This window comes from Coregonus clupeaformis, chromosome 23 (assembly GCF_020615455.1).
Source record: "Coregonus clupeaformis isolate EN_2021a chromosome 23, ASM2061545v1, whole genome shotgun sequence".
Lineage (NCBI taxonomy): Eukaryota > Metazoa > Chordata > Actinopteri > Salmoniformes > Salmonidae > Coregonus > Coregonus clupeaformis.
This window is the reverse complement of record NC_059214.1, coordinates 39,571,837-39,588,513: the sequence shown is the minus strand read 5'-3', so window position 1 is coordinate 39,588,513 and position 16,677 is coordinate 39,571,837. Positions and strand designations below refer to the sequence as shown.

The 16,677-nt window shown below is 44.0% G+C and overlaps 1 protein-coding gene across 1 annotated transcript in view; it reads right to left on the bottom strand.

Annotated features, from left to right (window-relative positions):
• Positions 1-879: 879 nt before the first annotated feature.
• The window catches only part of LOC121536148 (protein ITPRID2-like), a 34,883-nt gene continuing 19,085 nt past the window's right edge, over positions 880-16,677 (bottom strand). The window contains exons 10-18 of the mRNA XM_041843432.1: positions 13,218-15,241; positions 12,948-13,022; positions 12,111-12,241; positions 11,317-11,461; positions 10,950-11,006; positions 6,851-7,342; positions 5,769-5,902; positions 5,401-5,461; positions 880-1,128 (exon numbers count right to left, since the gene is read on the bottom strand). Of these exons, the coding sequence (XP_041699366.1) occupies positions 5,786-5,902; positions 6,851-7,342; positions 10,950-11,006; positions 11,317-11,461; positions 12,111-12,241; positions 12,948-13,022; positions 13,218-15,241 (3,041 nt within the window). The 3' untranslated portion in view covers positions 880-1,128; positions 5,401-5,461; positions 5,769-5,785. The remainder of the gene's footprint in view (positions 1,129-5,400; positions 5,462-5,768; positions 5,903-6,850; positions 7,343-10,949; positions 11,007-11,316; positions 11,462-12,110; positions 12,242-12,947; positions 13,023-13,217; positions 15,242-16,677) is intronic.

Genomic DNA, 16,677 nt, shown 5'->3' with positions numbered 1-16,677 from the left:
GCAATGTTAAATATTGATAACCCAAGTTCAGGAAGCCACTGACCCCCCCTTCTCTATCTTCCTCCATACTTCTTTCTCTCTCCCGCTCTCATTTCCTGAGTGGTATGTGAACCTTGAGACAGTGGAGGGAACTGAAAAATTCTCAATCCTCCAGGCATGTCCTAGTTTACAAATTAGTAACAATTCATATTTTCTCACTCATATATATAAACGGAGAATATTGAGTTGAATTCATGTTAGTTGACAACTACTAAATGTAAATCAAAACTAAACGTTGAAATTACGTCTGTGCCCAGTGGGCTACTTTTATAGTATTTTGTTGACATTTGGAAAGTTGACCTACAAATGTGTTGTTGCCATCAGGCCTGTCGTAAAATAAAATATCCAACATGTACTTTACTCGCATAAAGGTTGGCTGGAAACCTGGTTCATGTTAAATAAATGTATTTGTGCATATCGGGTCCGAGTGGGGAAGCCCTGGGTCAATTTCGGAATGGGACACTAACTCCAATCACCATTTATCCTCATATTTCAGATCGGGGGTTGCGTTAGCTTTCAAATTCAAAACCTTTTCGAAACGCAGACCCACCAAAAACTGCGTTTTAATAGATTTCACCTGAGTTCTAACTAAACACAGAAGTTTAATACATCGGTCTACTCAGTGCTCTAGTCTAGAATGCAGGAAAATACGTGTCAGTTCAAGACGGTGCCATGTTAAAAAGTAGTTTTCTTTACCCCATGTCATTATAAAATCACATACAATTATTCCATTAATCCGAATGATGTTATAGCCTTATATGCTTGTACTGGACAGTGTTGATTAAATACGAACACTATAATAGGTGTATTGGAAAAATGACCAGCTCCTGACATGCATAATTAATTTATTTGATTTATTTGATTTCATTCATCATTAATGTTCCCACAATGTTCAAATACATACAAATAAATAACATGTTTGTTTGTGGATGATGTAGTAGTCTGTAAGGACTGACCAAAACGTCCATTTAAGTGAGGTGGCAAAACGACAACATACTGACATACAGTCCTCAATGAGGACTTTGATGACCCATAAATGACCCATTTCTCTGTGTCTGGCATCTGTCTAGGAATGGCAGATGATCCAAGCTGGAAAAAGAAGACAAAACACAGTACACTGATGTAATGTTCACACAAAACCCTTTAGTTCTCAATGTGTCAATGTGCTGTCCACAGTGAAACCATATAAACAATATAAAGGAGCGCTTTAGAGAAAAGTAATAACCTCAGCAACACAGACCTGTTATTTACACCACGCCAAGTCAAACTGAGTGACACACAAACAGGCCCACAGGCCCAGTGCCCATGGTTGGGGCAGTTCTGCGTCTCAAATGGCACTCTATTCCCTATTGCACTACTTTTGACCCTGGTTAAAAGTAGTGCACTATGTAGGGAATAGGATGCCATTTGAGACGCAAACAGTGTGTTTTTGGCCTTGCCATCAATGGTGCCCATTTATGCTCCGAGGTCATTCTGTGCCTCTAAACACATACGACCCAGGAACACCTAATACCTCTGGAGGAAATGCCAGAGAATTAGAGGCAGGGGCTGGAGGTGTAGGGTGGGCCGGACAAACGACTGGGTGCCACCTCAGGGGTGATGCACAGTTCAGCATATAGGGGAAAAGAGATATAAGTTGCATGTTAGTCTGTGCTTGACCATTAGTATGTACAAGTAAGCTACAGGTAAGTACAGATAATCTACAGGTATGCAGTAAGTGGGTAATTCCACGAAATGAGTCCCTTTTGCATTCTTTCAATATTTTAGGTGCACCAATATTTAATTTTAAAAGCCTGTTTTATTAAATGAAGTTTCCTTTAACATACACCACATGGAAAATTCAATAAATCAGATTTTTTCTTTTAATAAAGACTTGCTAACGTGCCCAAATTGTCCCTTTGTGCACCATCTGTGACTTCTAGGAAGACATCTGCTTTGTTAGGCTGTGGCTGTGCTTGATAAACTCAAATAAGTACATAGATTACATGCATTTAGTACTAGAGTCTACACCATAGACATATACAGTATGTATATAATTTGTCCAAACCAGAAACAACATGTTTAAGAGGGTTGCATCAACTGCTGTTTTTAAAAAGCAGCCCTTAAAGATAAATGTATGCATTATATTCATTCCACACCTTTGTCCTGGGTTGTGTTCATTAGGGTAACAATGGAAAACGTTATTTTAAAAAACTCAACAGAAAGTAAGTCCAGTTAGTCCCTCCCCGATTCAATCCATTTTCCTCAGTTTGGTGCCTAATGAATACGACCCAGGTGCGTGTTTTTGTTAGTGTCTCACATTAAAAACTAACAAAAATTCCTACCTGTATTTCTTATCTTAAATAGACGTTAAAACCACAAAATGTATTTTCCCTGAGATATTTTCTTTAAAGGAGTAATAAAAAAGAGAGATAATAGAGACAGACTGCTGTCTTGAACTGGAGAGTAGAAACACAGTAGAATGAACAGTACCTCGTCTGATAGAACTCTAGATACTCTTTCTACTATTTATATTTTCAAGTTCAGAGACAGTGAAATGTATTGCACAGTTAGTTCCAGACCTGGGTTCAAATACTTTATCTGAGCTTGCCTGGCTTAATGAGCCATTAGAATAGTCCCAAAACGGTAAACCCCGCCCATCTGGCACTACTGGCAAGCTGAGCAAACAATCAAAGTATTTAAAAGATTTCAAATAGTATTTGAAACCAGGTCTGGTTAGTTCCTCATATAGATGGCATTAGAAGAAGAGGGCATGGTTATTTACAGCAGACACTAAATTCCCAACAACCATTATTATCTTCTACCAGGCCTTAAGTCTATTTTTCACCTTTAGGACAAGAGATGCACCCTGAACCACATCTACGTGCTTAAATACAACCCATACACAACGTCAGGATCATATCATAACGTCACCGACAACCAGAGATGGAATTGGAGAACTGCCCAGTGAAAATCTCACTTTTAAGAGTTCATATTCTGTTAACTCATATACAAATAATGTTGTTGACTATTCCTATACTCATATTTGTTGCCAAAGCATTAATATATATATATATTTTTTTACTTTAGAAACTCAGAGAATGTTTCAAAAATGCTTGCCATTTCCTCATAGAACATGATGTCATCTCCCTGAGGAGGAGGAGCTAGCCAATCAGTGGTCTACTTGCGTGAATATTTTTAATGACCGGTATACCCACACCATTCTGTTGTTGGGGTACGCCCATACCATTCCAACACAGAAAAGCAGCTTTTTAACATACCTAATAAAAAATAAAAACATTGAAGGAAAACTATTTCACTCATATTGTAAGTAATTATAGGTCATATTTCACAGAAATCTGGAAACACTGGGCAGTTACTTCAAACACATTTTGTACATGTCAAAATTATTTTACTTTGTGAACTCTAGTTCTGCATGTTCCATCCAATTCCACCCCTGTTGACAACACATGACGGGCGGCAGGTAGCTTAGTGGGTAAGAGCGTTGTGCCAGTAACCGAAAGGTCGCTGGTTCTAATCCCAGAGCCGACTAGGTGAAAAATCTGTCGATGTGCCCTTGAGCAAGGCACTTAACCCTAATTGCTCCTGTAAGTCGCTCTGGATAAGAGCGTCTGCTAAATGACTAAAAAAAACTTCAAAAAAACTTCAAAAAAAAAAAACATGAGTAATGCAGTAGTTAGTCTTCAGCAAAATAAGCACACTAAGTCACATTCTGAGTGTTTGAAATAGGATGGTTAAGACAGAACAAGACAGTTCCACTATAACAGCAAGTATACAGCAGCATTAGTGTCTCCAAGGCACACAGCATACAGGTGTTAAGATACCAGGGGACTCATTTATAAACCGTGCGTAGGTACAAAATATACCCCAAAACATGTGTGCCAGTTCACGCAAAAGTTGGCATTTATACTTGTTGTAAAAATGTGCTCGCCTTCCCGCAGACTTTAGACCATGCGTACGACAGTTTCTAGTGGTTGAAGTATTGCATTGCAAGCATGCAAGTACATTTATATTTTGTGCAAATGGGGAACATGATGGACACGCTTATGCAAAACAATAAACAGTTTAATAACAAGATGCAATAACTTGCCGTTAGTGAGAAAAGCAAAAATATATTTAGTTTATATTTGCATTAAAAAAAAATTGACATAGGCATTTATTTCCCTGGCTATCATTTATTTCATTTCCGTGATCATTGCATAATAAATTCCTCACCTTTTCTGTGATGGTTTCATACTCACGAGGTAGCCTATATAGGCCAACAACAAGGATACCATTCGTCCCATATCTCATTTAATTGGACCCACTTCACAGTAGTAAATTGATAAGCTATTTCAAGTATTTTGCTCTATGCCCTTTGTTCCGGAGTTGCGCAGTTTTATTAACGGTGGAACAGACGGGTTGTAGGTTACTTCTGTAGCTTACGACTGAATACTGTAATTTCACATTTCTTGAGTAGACACTATTACATTTATACACATAATACAACTTTTCATAACCATTGCAGAATAAATTCTTCAACTTTTCTGGCCATTATGGGTCCATATTCCCGAAGTAGCCATAGCCTACAACAGATTACCATGCGCATCTCTCATTTAATTGGGCCTATTAGATATGCTATTATTTCAAGTATTTTGCTCTATGCATCAGAAAGGAAGCGTGGTTTATAACATTCAGTAGAATTTAACAGGTGAACAGACAGTTCAGTTCAGCAGCGCAGCATAGGTTCGAGAAAAAGTAAATGCAAAACATTAGGCCCTATTAAATTCAAACGGTCTGCTTACTGCTCCACAGCAATTTGCAATTGTTGTTGTCTTTCATAAACTTTTTGTAGCCTAGGCCTACAGCAAATGTCACTGCAAAAGTTTAACATTACGCAATCACCTCCAAAGACATTTGATCAAGTTCGCTATTGCGTTTAGAAAACTGCCTCGGCCTAAGTCGAGTACTTCCAAAGTATACAGCAAATAAGGGCGTTATTGTCACCATAAAAGGTGAATGATGGGCGTTTTTCTGACGGAGTTCTAATGCTCTTTCACTCGCGCACAGTTTCAGGACGGGTCTGATTTATAACAGTATACATATGTATGTATGGCAAGTTTATAAATCTCAATATTTGTGTACATATGCAGTCTTTTCAGAAATGGCGCACGCAGATATTTAGTATGAAATTTACGCAACGGTTATAAATGAAGCCCCAGAGTATTTGTCGGTCAGCAGACTCTCTGGAGTAGAAACCATAGAAATAAAACTCTACTTCAAAGGTCGAAACAGTGTTAAGGTCTCTGCCATCATCAGACTCTCTGGAAATAGTAGAAACAGTGGTAAAAGGTTGTTGTGCTGTTCGGTGCATGGCTTCACCAGTGTTCAGGTTGAGTAGAATGGGTAGACTTTAGCAGGCTTCACCAGTGGTTATCTTCAACTGCAGGAGAAAACAACAACACTCTTTACACATCAAGAAATAGGGGCACTAGCCGAAAGCTATAGAGATGCCAGCGGATAGCTGAATCGCAACAGGTCTATTTGGCTTGAAGAACCAATTTGTACAAGTGTATGAATTGAACTGAGCTAGGCTCCGCTGGATCAGGTGTGGTGGATTGCTACAGGGATTCTAGTTACGGCAGGGTGTAGATAACATGAAAGGATATTCATGGCTTAGTGAAGAAATACTCAGAGATGACTTTCAGTATGAACAGAGAGCTTCTCTACCCGCAGAATGACAGACACACCTCAGATGTGGGACCTGTCAACAGTCTAACAGGGGGTATTCTCTGGCCAACACAGGTGATCGTCGTGGAGATACGGCCGCTAGGAGCTCGTTGGCTATCTCCTGTCGGATCTCATCAGCAAGGCTCTCTTTGATCTGAGGTAGAGGACAGAAGTTACACAGAGAGACTAATCAATTAATCAATCAATCAATGGTCTCTTTGATAGGTAGGGACAGAAGAACTGACTACATTCAAACAGAAGACAATGCTCAGAAACTGAGTGAAACAAGGAGGTGCCATCAGAACTTGTCCATTAAGAAATGCTTGTTTATCGTTGCATAACGTTTTGCCACAGAGTGCTCTAATGAACACGACCCAGTATTGGCAGTACACCCTGTTCTGTTGCTGTAATCAGGCTTCATAAATAAAGTTGATTTTAAACAGATGTGTGAAACACAAAACGCACACTGACAGACACCTCTCATCCCTCAAAACAATTCAAGCTGAAATCCTTAAATGGTGAACCTGCCACTTCCGTTTGCAACATTACAACAACAAAGATGTTACTGCAAACAACGAACACTGTTTTTCCCGCTTGGACATCAATGCACGCGCAATAAAAGAGCACAATATGTACAGCATTTTTTTCACCATGCTGCACGATGCTCCTCACCTCGGCAAAAAAAACAATAACAACAGTGGTGGGGTGGCCAGTTGTGTAATTTCCCCTTAATGCAGATTCCATCTTTAAAGCCCTGCCAAACACTGACATCAGGCCACTGACTAAGAAGTAGTCCTATAGTATAGCCATAGGTTCCTGTGGAATCCAACTTCCATTTTCAAGCTTCAAAATGTGCTGCATTTGTCCCCTGCCAAGCTCTTAAATCAGCTCAGTGAATGATTTTTCATGAGCGGAATCGTCTGTCAATAAGAATGTAGTAACCTTGTCCGTCAGCCAAGGACATAATAAAACATGTCCTGGGTGATATTGGCATTTGTTATTGCACCTCAAACACAAATACTGGCAGGCACTGGGCAGAGTCCAATTTGAGCACTCATAGTTCAGTGAAGGACAAATCTTAGAACACACTGAGCTCACTAACCTCCTTGATGAGCTGCTGTAGCTGGGGGTTGTCTGCCCTTCCTCTTCCTAACCTTCCTCCTCTTCCTCCCTCCCTACCCCTCTCCTCTAGCAGGTGGGGGTCTACAGCTGCCCCTCTTCCTCCTCTGTCCTCTCCTTGTGCTCGATCCTCTGGATGTTGCTCTCCTGTCAGTGCCTGGGCTATGGTATGGTACTGAGCCTCTGGAGGACTGATCTGGCCCTGGGGGGCCCCTGTGGAGGCACCAGGCCGTGGAGGGGGGGCTGGGGTGAGGGAGATGGAGGCCCGGTACACCTCTGTCTTCTGGGGGCCTGGGAGAGGCAGCTCTGGGGTGTGGGAGGGGCCTGGGTGACATCCGAAGGACCTCATTGGACTGGCTGACCTGGAGGAGCGGCCTGAGCTCGGGGTGGGTGCCATGCTAGGTCTGCCCTCCGCCCCGCCCTCATAGCCCAGCTCTGTCTGCAGGTACAGCGGTTCCATCAGCAGGTTCGACATCTGGAGGGAGAAACCACACAAACCACAAGCATGTCACAGTGAAGTGCGACAAGAGTAAAACCATACAGTGCATTCTGAAAGTATTCAGACCCTTCCCCACATTTTGTTACGTTACAGCCTTATTCTAAAATGGCCCTGTGTAGCTCAGTTGGTAGAGCATGGCGCTTGCAACGCCAGGGCTGTGGGTTCAATTCCCACAGGGGGCCAGTATGAAAAATTTTATAATAATATGTATGCACTCACTAACTGTAAGTCGCTCTGGATAAGAGCATCTGCTAAATGACTAAAATAAAAAATGTAAAAAAATAAATAAATAATGTTCCTCAATCTACACAAAATACCCCATAATGACAAAGCAAAAATAAAAGTTTAAAGTTTTTGTAAATGTATAAAAAATTTAAAACAGAAATACCTTATTTACATAAGTATTCAGACCCTTTGCTATGAGATTCGAAATTGAGCTCCAGTGCATCCTGTTTCCATTGATCATCCTTGAGATGTTTCTACAACTTGATTGGATTCCACCTGTGGTAAATTCAACTGATTGGACATGATTCGGAAAGGCACACACCTGTCTATATAAGGTCCCACAGTTGACAGTGCATGTCAGAGCAAAAACCAAGCCATGAGGTCGAAGGAATTGTCCGTAGAACTACGAGACAGGATTGTGTCGATGCACAGATCTGGGGAAGGGTACCAAAACATTTCTGCAGCATTGAAAGTCCCCAAGAACACAGTGGCCTCCATCATTCCTAAATGGAAAAAGTTTGGAACCACCAAGACTCTTCCTAGAGCTGACCGGCCGGCCAAACTGAGCAATCGGAGGAGAAGGGCCTTGGTCAGGGAGGTGACCAAGAACCCGATGGTCACTCTGACAGAGCTCCAGAGTTCCTCTGTGGAGATAGGAGAACCTTCCAGAAGGACAACCATCTCTGCAGCACTCCACCAATCAGGCCTTTATGGTAGAGTGGCCAGACGGAAGCCACTCCTCAGTAAAAGGCACACTGTGGAGTTTGCCAAAAGGAATTAAGAATTAAGCCAAAGGGAATTAAGTATTTGATCCCCTGCTGATTTTGTACGTTTGCCCACTGACAAAGACATGATCAGTCTATAATTTTAATGGTAGGTTTATTTGAACAGTGAGAGACAGAATAACAAAACAAAAATCCAGAAAAACGCATGTAAAAAATGTTATAAATTGATTTGCATTTTAATGAGGGAAATAAGTATTTGACCCCTCTGCAAAACATGACTTAGTATTGGTGGCAAAACCCTTGTTGGCAATCACAGAGGTCAGACGTTTCTTGTAGTTGGCCACCAGGTTTACACACATCTCAGGAGGGATTTTGTCCCACTCCTCTTTGCAGATCTTCTCCAAGTCATTAAGGTTTCGAGGCTGACGTTTGGCAACTCGAACCTTCAGCTCCCTCCACAGATTTTCTATGGTATTAAGGTCTGGAGACTGGCTAGGCCACTCCAGGACCTTAATGTGCTTCTTCTTGAGCCACTCCTTTGTTGCCTTGGCCGTGTGTTTTGGGTCATTGTCATGCTGGAATACCCATCCACGACCCATTTTCAATGCCCTGGCTGAGGGGAAGGAGATTCTCACCCAAGATTTGACGGTACATGGCCCCATCCATCGTCCCTTTGATGCGTTGAAGTTGTCCTGTCCCCTTAGCAGAAAAACACCCCCAAAGCATAATGTTTTCCACCTCCATGTTTGAAGGTGGGGATGGTGTTCTTGGGGTCATAGGCAGCATTCCTCCTCCTTCAAACACGGCGAGTTGAGTTGATGCCAAAGAGCTCGATTTTGGTCTCATCTGACCACAACACTTTCACCCAGTTCTCCTCTGAATCATTCAGATGTTCATTGGCAAACTTCAGACGGGCATGTATATGTGCTTTCTTGAGCAGGGGGACCTTGCGTGCGCTGCAGGATTTCAGTCCTTCACGGCGTAGTGTGTTACCAATTGCTTTCTTGGTGACTATGGTCCCAGTTGCCTTGAGATCATTGACAAGATCCTCCCGTGTAGTTCTGGGCTGATTCCTCACCGTTCTCATGATCATTGCAACTCCACGAGGTGAGATCTTGCATGGAGCCCCAGGCCGAGGGAGATTGACAGTTATTTTGTGTTTCTTCCATTTGCGAATAATCGCACCAACTGTTGTCACCTTCTCACCAAGCTGCTTGGCGATGGTCTTGTAGCCCATTCTAGCCTTGTGAAGGTTTTCAATCTTGTCCCTGACATCCTTGGAGAGCTCTTTGGTCTTGGCCATGGTGGAGAGTTTGGAATCTGATTGATTGATTGCTTCTGTGGACAGGTGTCTTTTATACAGGTAACAAACTGAGATTAGGAGCACTCCCTTTAAGAGTGTGCTCCTAATCTCAGCTCGTTACCTGTATAAAAAAGACACCTGGGAGCCAGAAATCTTTCTGATTGAGAGGGGTTCAAATACTTATTTCCCTCATTAAAATGCAAATCAATTTCTAACATTTTTTACATGCGTTTTTCTGGATTTTCTTGTTGTTATTCTGTCTCTCACTGTTCAAATAAACCTACCATTAAAATTATAGACTAATAATTTCTTTGCCAGTGGGCAAACGTACAAAATCAGCAGGGGATCTAATACTTTTTCCCCACACTGTAAAGGACTCTCAGACCATGAGAAACAAGATTCTCTGGTCTGATGAAACCAAGATTGAACTCTTTGGCCTGAACGCCCAGCATCACGTCTGGAGAAAACCTGGCACCATCCCTACGGTGAAGCATGGTGGTGGCAGCATCATGCTGTGGGGATGTTTTTCAGCGGCAGGGACTGGGAGTCTAGTCAGGATTGAGGGAAAGATGAACGGAGCAAAGTACAGAGAGATCCTTGATGAAAACCTGCTCCAGAGCGCTCAGGACCTCCGACTGGGGCGAAGGTTCACCTTCCAACAGGATAACGACCCTAAGCACACAGCCAAGACAACGCAGGAATGGCTTTGAGTGGCCCAGCCAGAGCCCGGACTTGAACCCGATTGAACATCTCTGACCTGATAATAGCTGGGCAGCGACGCTCCCCATCCAACCTGACAGAGCTTGAGAGGATCTGCAGAGATGAATGGGAGAAACTCCCCAAATACAGGTGTGCCAAGCTTGTAGCGTCATACCCAAGAAGACTCAAGGCTGTAATCGCTGCCAAAGGTGCTTCAACAAAGTACTGAGTAAAGGGTCTGAATACTTATGCAAGTGTGATATTAAGTACATTTTTTATAAATGTGCAAAATGCTTTGTCATTATGGGGTATTGTGTGTAGGTTGATGATAAAACAAAAAAAAAACGTAATCAATTTTAGAATAAGGCTGCAATGTAACAAAATTTGGAAAAAGTCAAGGGGTCTGAATACTTTCTGAATGCACTGTAGAATTAGAATTCCTAGAACAGACATTCCTATTTAAGTGAATGTTCTGTGATGGGTGGACCTGCAGCCATATTGACGATACCAATATTAGGAAGTGAAAGCAAGTTCATTCTATTTCTATGAATAGAACACACACCATTACAGGAGGAACCGCCTAGAGGAACAACCTAGAAAAGAACAGCCCAGACCCACTGCAGGTACTCACCGGCTCCATAGCTCTCAGAGCAGAAGTGTTAGACAGGCTGTCCATGCTGTGACCACTCTTCATACCGTGGAGAAAGGAGAGATAAATATCAACAACACTAATGTTACATTAAAGAAGAGGTACGTGATGATATGATGGGTGGCTAAACAACTAACACAAGAGTAGTAATGTACATCTAGCCTGATGTCATGTCAAATGAGAAGAACCCAGAGGAACCCACAGTACTGGTGCCATGAGCAAACTGAGTCATGACAAACCATTTATCCAACATGTTTAGGAGTTATGAGTGAGAGAAAGGGTGAGAGAGTATCAGTCAGTCCTGTCTGTGTGTGTGTGTGTGTTTCCAGGTATAGTTTCAGGTACCGACCATGCGGCGGCGGTAGAGGCTGTGGTGGCTGGCAGAGCAGAGCTGTTCGTTCATGGCCAGCAGCCGATCCTCCAGCTGGAGCTCTAGTTCCTGGAGCTCCCGTCTCACTGCTGACCGCAGACTCTCCAGCTGCTCAGTCTCCTGCCTGGCAATCACAAACGGAAAGAGACCACTGTTACGATGTATGGACAGGTAACTGCCAAAATAATGGAAACACTAGAGTAAATGAGGGATACAACGTATATTGAAAGCAGGTGCTTCCACACAGGTGTGATTCCTGAGTTAATGAAGCAATTAACATCCCATCATAAGTCGCTCTGGATAAGAGCGTCTGCTAAATGACAAAAATGTAAATGTAAATGTAAATCATGCTTAGGGTCATGTATAAAAATGCTGGGCAGGCCATTAATGTTGCTACCATGGCTATGCCCGTATAGGATGAGTGGTCACTGAATGGTTTGATGTGCATGAAAACGATGTAAACCATATGCAATGACCGCCTTAATCACCAGATCTCAACCCAATTGAATACTAATGGGAGATTCTGGAGCGGCGCCTGAGACAGCGTTTTCCACCACCATCAACAAAACAACAAATGTTGGAATTTCTCATGGAAGAATGGTGTCACATCCCTCCAATAGAGTTCCAGACACTATGCCAAGGTGCATTGAAGCTGTTCTGGTTCGTGGTGGCCCAACGCCCTATTAAGACACTTGTATGCATGAATGTCTGTCTGTCTGTCACAGACTATGCTAACATCCGTGTCCGAGCCAGTGCGAGGGCCTCTAGCCTACCTCTCGTCGTGACTGAGGTGCTGGTAGACTAACGCCTGTTGTTTCATCAGGGACACTTCCAGATCCATCATCTGGGTCCGGAACACATTCAGACTCCTCCTCTTAGCCTGCAGCTCCTCCTGGAGAGAGGTCTGAGGGGAGGAGGAGGGGGAGAACAGTAAGAAGATTACTTTATTGTCTATTGTCACAGCGACACAGGGAGATTTTCATTTGGGCAAAAGATCGTCCTCTGTCCTCCGTACTCTCTCCTTCGCGACCTGGAAACCGATAAGTGGTCAACGAGTGTCAATTTGTTAGTACGCGAACGGAAGACTGTCCTCCCCTCCTCGATAGCCACCTTCCATCAAGGATAGTCATGTGTAATCCTTCGCAGAAGAGTTTTGATATCTGCCACTCCTGCTTTGAATCAGCTTTAGTTTTGTTGGAGGAGAAAAGCACGCACAGGTTTAGAAACAATATGCTACTTATAATTGTATCAATAAAATGTCTTGCACAACTAACTTAATATGTTTTTATCACTTTACACATTTATTTTGGGATCCACCCCGTAGACGTTTGCCTGATGACATGCAAGTGGAGAAGGAGTCATTTCATACAAGCGCATTTTCATCCACGCCGCCTCTCCTCGATTACCTTTGACCTTTTTCTAAAGGAGGCGAGAGAGGACGGAGGAGAGAGGATGCAGGAGTTGAGCAAATCCAACTGAGAAAAGGCCACAGAGATTTGTCTTTGTCCTATTTCCCAACCCCCAAGACACAACCCAGGAGAGGTTGGAGGACAGAATAGGTAATCATGGATTACATTTCTGTAAGAGTGGCAGGTCAGGTGAGTGAATACCTCAAACAGTGGCTGGGCAGATCTCTGAGGATTGAAAACGTCTGAGGGAGTGTCTGCTCTGCGTTCTGATGAACTCTGTTGAGCACAGAGAAACCACAGATCAAATAATTAGTCACTGATAAACTAGCATGCAAACATCTCTGCTTGCATTATGGGTGGGATGGTTATAGAACAGAAAGTTATAGAATACCTATGTACTATACTATACTATATTTAACAGACACTTTAATCCAAAGCCATTTACAGTAGTGTGTAGTTGTTTTGTCTCACCTGAGCCAAATTCTGTACACTTCCTCTGATGTCATGAAGGACCCGTCTGAGCTGCATCTCAGTGGTAGACATGGCTGGTGGAGGGTGGGAATTAGGGGCTGCCCCCATAGGGTCAACTCCAGGGGGGTAAGGGAATGGAGGATGGTGGCCAGGGTATGGAGTACTGTATGGATCTCCATAGGGGGCAGTAGAGAGATGTGGAGGCAGGTTGGAAGGTGTGTTTGACAGGTTAGAGTAAGAGCTATGGGCAGTATAAGGATTGTTGCTGTGTAGGTAGTTGTAGGACCCACTATAGGGGTTACCGTGGTAGTTATAGTAAGGTGAACTGAAAGGTTCGCTATGAGGCGGGGTATTATAGGAGGAGCTGTACGGGGAAAAGGGGTGGTGTGTGCTGTGTGGGAAGTTGTGTGGAAGGGTGTTGCCCATGTTGTTAGTGTAAAGAGGACTCTGGTGAGGATGGTTAGTGGCCATATGATGGGGTAAGTTGGGGGCTGTGTGCTGTGGGAGGGTAGGGTTATTGTGTTGGGCTAGGTTGTGTTGTGTGAGGTTAGAGTTAGGGTTGCTGTGCTGGGTGAGGTTAAAGTTAGGGTTGCTGTGCTGGGAGAGGTTGAAGTTAGGGTTGCTGTGTTGGGTGAAGTTGAAGTTAGGGTTGCTGTGCTGGGTGAGGTTGAAGTTAGGGTTGCTGTGTTGGGTGAGGTTGAAGTTAGGGTTGCTGTGTTGGGTGAGGTTGAAGTTAGGGTTGCTGTGCTGGGTGGGGTTAGGGTTATTGAAGTGGTTCAGGTTAGGGTGGTTATGCTGTGCCAGGTTATGTTGGGTGCGGTTAGGTACGCTACAGGTGCTCCAGGCACGGTGGTGCTCCACCAGAGGTCTCTCTCCCCACTCAGGAGGGGGGCTGTGCAGTGAGACGGTTGAGCGGGTCAGGTGGCGGGGGATGGCCAGGGTGTAAGGGGGAACTCTGCCTTGAAGCTTTCTCAGATCCCCATCTCTCTGTAGCCCGGGGCCATGTGATGGCTCAGCCTCTCTGTTGAAAATTAAGATCTGACCCCCCTCTGCAACCTCCTCTTCCACGATGGACCCCACCTCCTCCTCCTGCCGCTCCTCCTCCTGCCCCTCCTCTGGGGTGTATCGGTAGGAAAAGACCGTCTGAGTGCAGTGCCTGACTGTCCCCTGGCCAAACTGGATCCTGACAGAGGAGACCGCACGGGAGGGGCTGAGGAGGGAGGTAGGCAGGGATCGGGACCTCGTCAGGGGGGCTTTTCTCCTGAACAGATGTCTCGCTGTTACCTTCCCCTCCATCCGGGGGCCCTGGAGGCCTGGGGAGGAGGCCCTCTGCTGGGCCCTGTGGAGGGCCCCGTTGACCCTTGCTGAGGCACTGAGGATGAGGCAGCTGGGGCTAGGGCTGGAGGGTCTGGCTTCCATCTCCACCCTGTCAGGCACACCCTCCCTGACTGGGGCACCAGAGGAGCTGCAGTCTGGGGCCAGGATGGAGCCATGGTCTTCTGTAGGACCAGGCACTGTAGCCGAGTCAGGATCAGCCTCTACGGAAAGCTCAACAGTATTGTAAGTCTCAGGAGTTGACTGAGGAGTCTCAGAGGCAGGAACAGAAGCAGCTTCCTCAGCAGTGCCAGTGCTATGCTGCTGGTCCTGCTCCGAGTCTTGGGTCACTCCTCTGTCTCTTGGTTTAGGTAACTGGTGGACGGTGTACTTTGGTACCTCCTGCTCCTCCTCCTCCCCATTAGGGCTCCTGCTCCCCCTCCCTTCCTCCTCAAGGTGTTTCTGTAGGACAAAAGGGGTCTGCGCATCCTCCTCCTCCTGTTCCTGCTCCACCTGCAGCCTCTCGAAGGCAGGGTGTTCAAGGGCTAGAGGAGTGGTCACCTCCCTAGTGTAGGACGTCAGCGTGGTCTCACTGTTACAGCTGTCAGCCCTCTCCTGTACCGTTAAATAGTTAGCTGAGCCATCAGTAGAGGGGCCCTCTGCAAAACCACTACTGTCTGACTGCTGGCTGGCTGTTCTCAGTAGATGTTCTGTAATGTAGAGAGGGAGAGAGAAAGGGAAAGAGAGAGATGACAGTATGTAAGGTGACAGTATGTAAGGACCATCAGGGCCATCACCAGAGTTTCATAACATTCAGCGCTCAGTCCTAAAGACCAGGGGCCGAGGGGCTTGTGGGGCTGAGGAATAAAAGGGCCTTTCTAAAATAATTTCCTGCAATTCTACGTCATTTTACATGACTGGAGACAATACAATAATATATTTTTATACCACACAAATTATCAAAATGTCAAGCTACTCTGACATTTACATACTGAGATCAATAAAACGAATGACCCATGTCTTAAATGCAACCAATAGCATAGGCCATTGAAAAGAGTGGATACACAGATCTTAGGCCTACAATATGAGGAGGAAATTATAGTCCACCAACTTTCCAGTGGCACTCACCTATTCAAACAATTGTATTTTGAAATATTGCGAAATACCTTCTAGCAGCTGTCTGCTGTTCATTGACAGCCACAACTCAACAATCAGCTGTTTCATATTTGCCGCGTCGGCTGCCTAATTGTGGGCTTCCCGACTGTAAACAAGGCATAAACGCTCATAATGTGACAAAACACAATCTACCGCAATTTTTTAAACAAGCTATTGATCCTCTGTGGCTGAATTATTCTGGTGTAGTATTTTCAATGATTTCATTTATTTTACAGAGACAGGAGTAATTATATAATTTGGCAAATGTGTTTAAATTTATCTGCAGCCCTTCCAGCACCCCTTCCTGCAGCGCTGTGTTTTCTTCCATGCGCTGTGCTCTCCCCAAGGCCAAATCATCAACTTTTTATTATTAATTCAATCGATTGTGGTCAGTAACCCCATATGAGGTTACTGTGTACAATTAAAGTCGGACGTTTACATACACTTAGGTTGGAGTCATTAAAAAACTTGTTTTTCAACCACTCCACACATTTCTTGTTAACAAACTATAGTTTTGGCAAGTCGGTTAGGACATCTACTTTGTGCATGACAAGTAATTTTTCCAACAATTGTTTACAGACAGATTATTTCACTTCCAATTCACTGTATCACAATTCCAGTGGGTCAGAAGTTTACATACACTAAGTTGACTGTGCCTTTAAACAGCTTGGGAAATTCCAGAAAATGATGTCATGGCTTTAGAAGCTTCTGATAGGCTAATTTACATAATTTGAGTCAATTGGAGGTGTACCTGTGGATGTATTTCAAGGTCTACTTTCAAACTCAGTGCCTCTTTGCTTGACATCATGGGAAAATCAAAAGAAATCAGCCAAGACCTCAGAAAAAAATTGTAGACCTCCACAAGTCTGGTTCATCCTTGGGAGCAATTTCCAAATGCCTGAAGGTACCACGTTCATCTGTCCAAACAATAGTATGCAAGTATAAACACCATGGAACCACACAGCCGTCATACCGCTCAGGAAGGAGATGC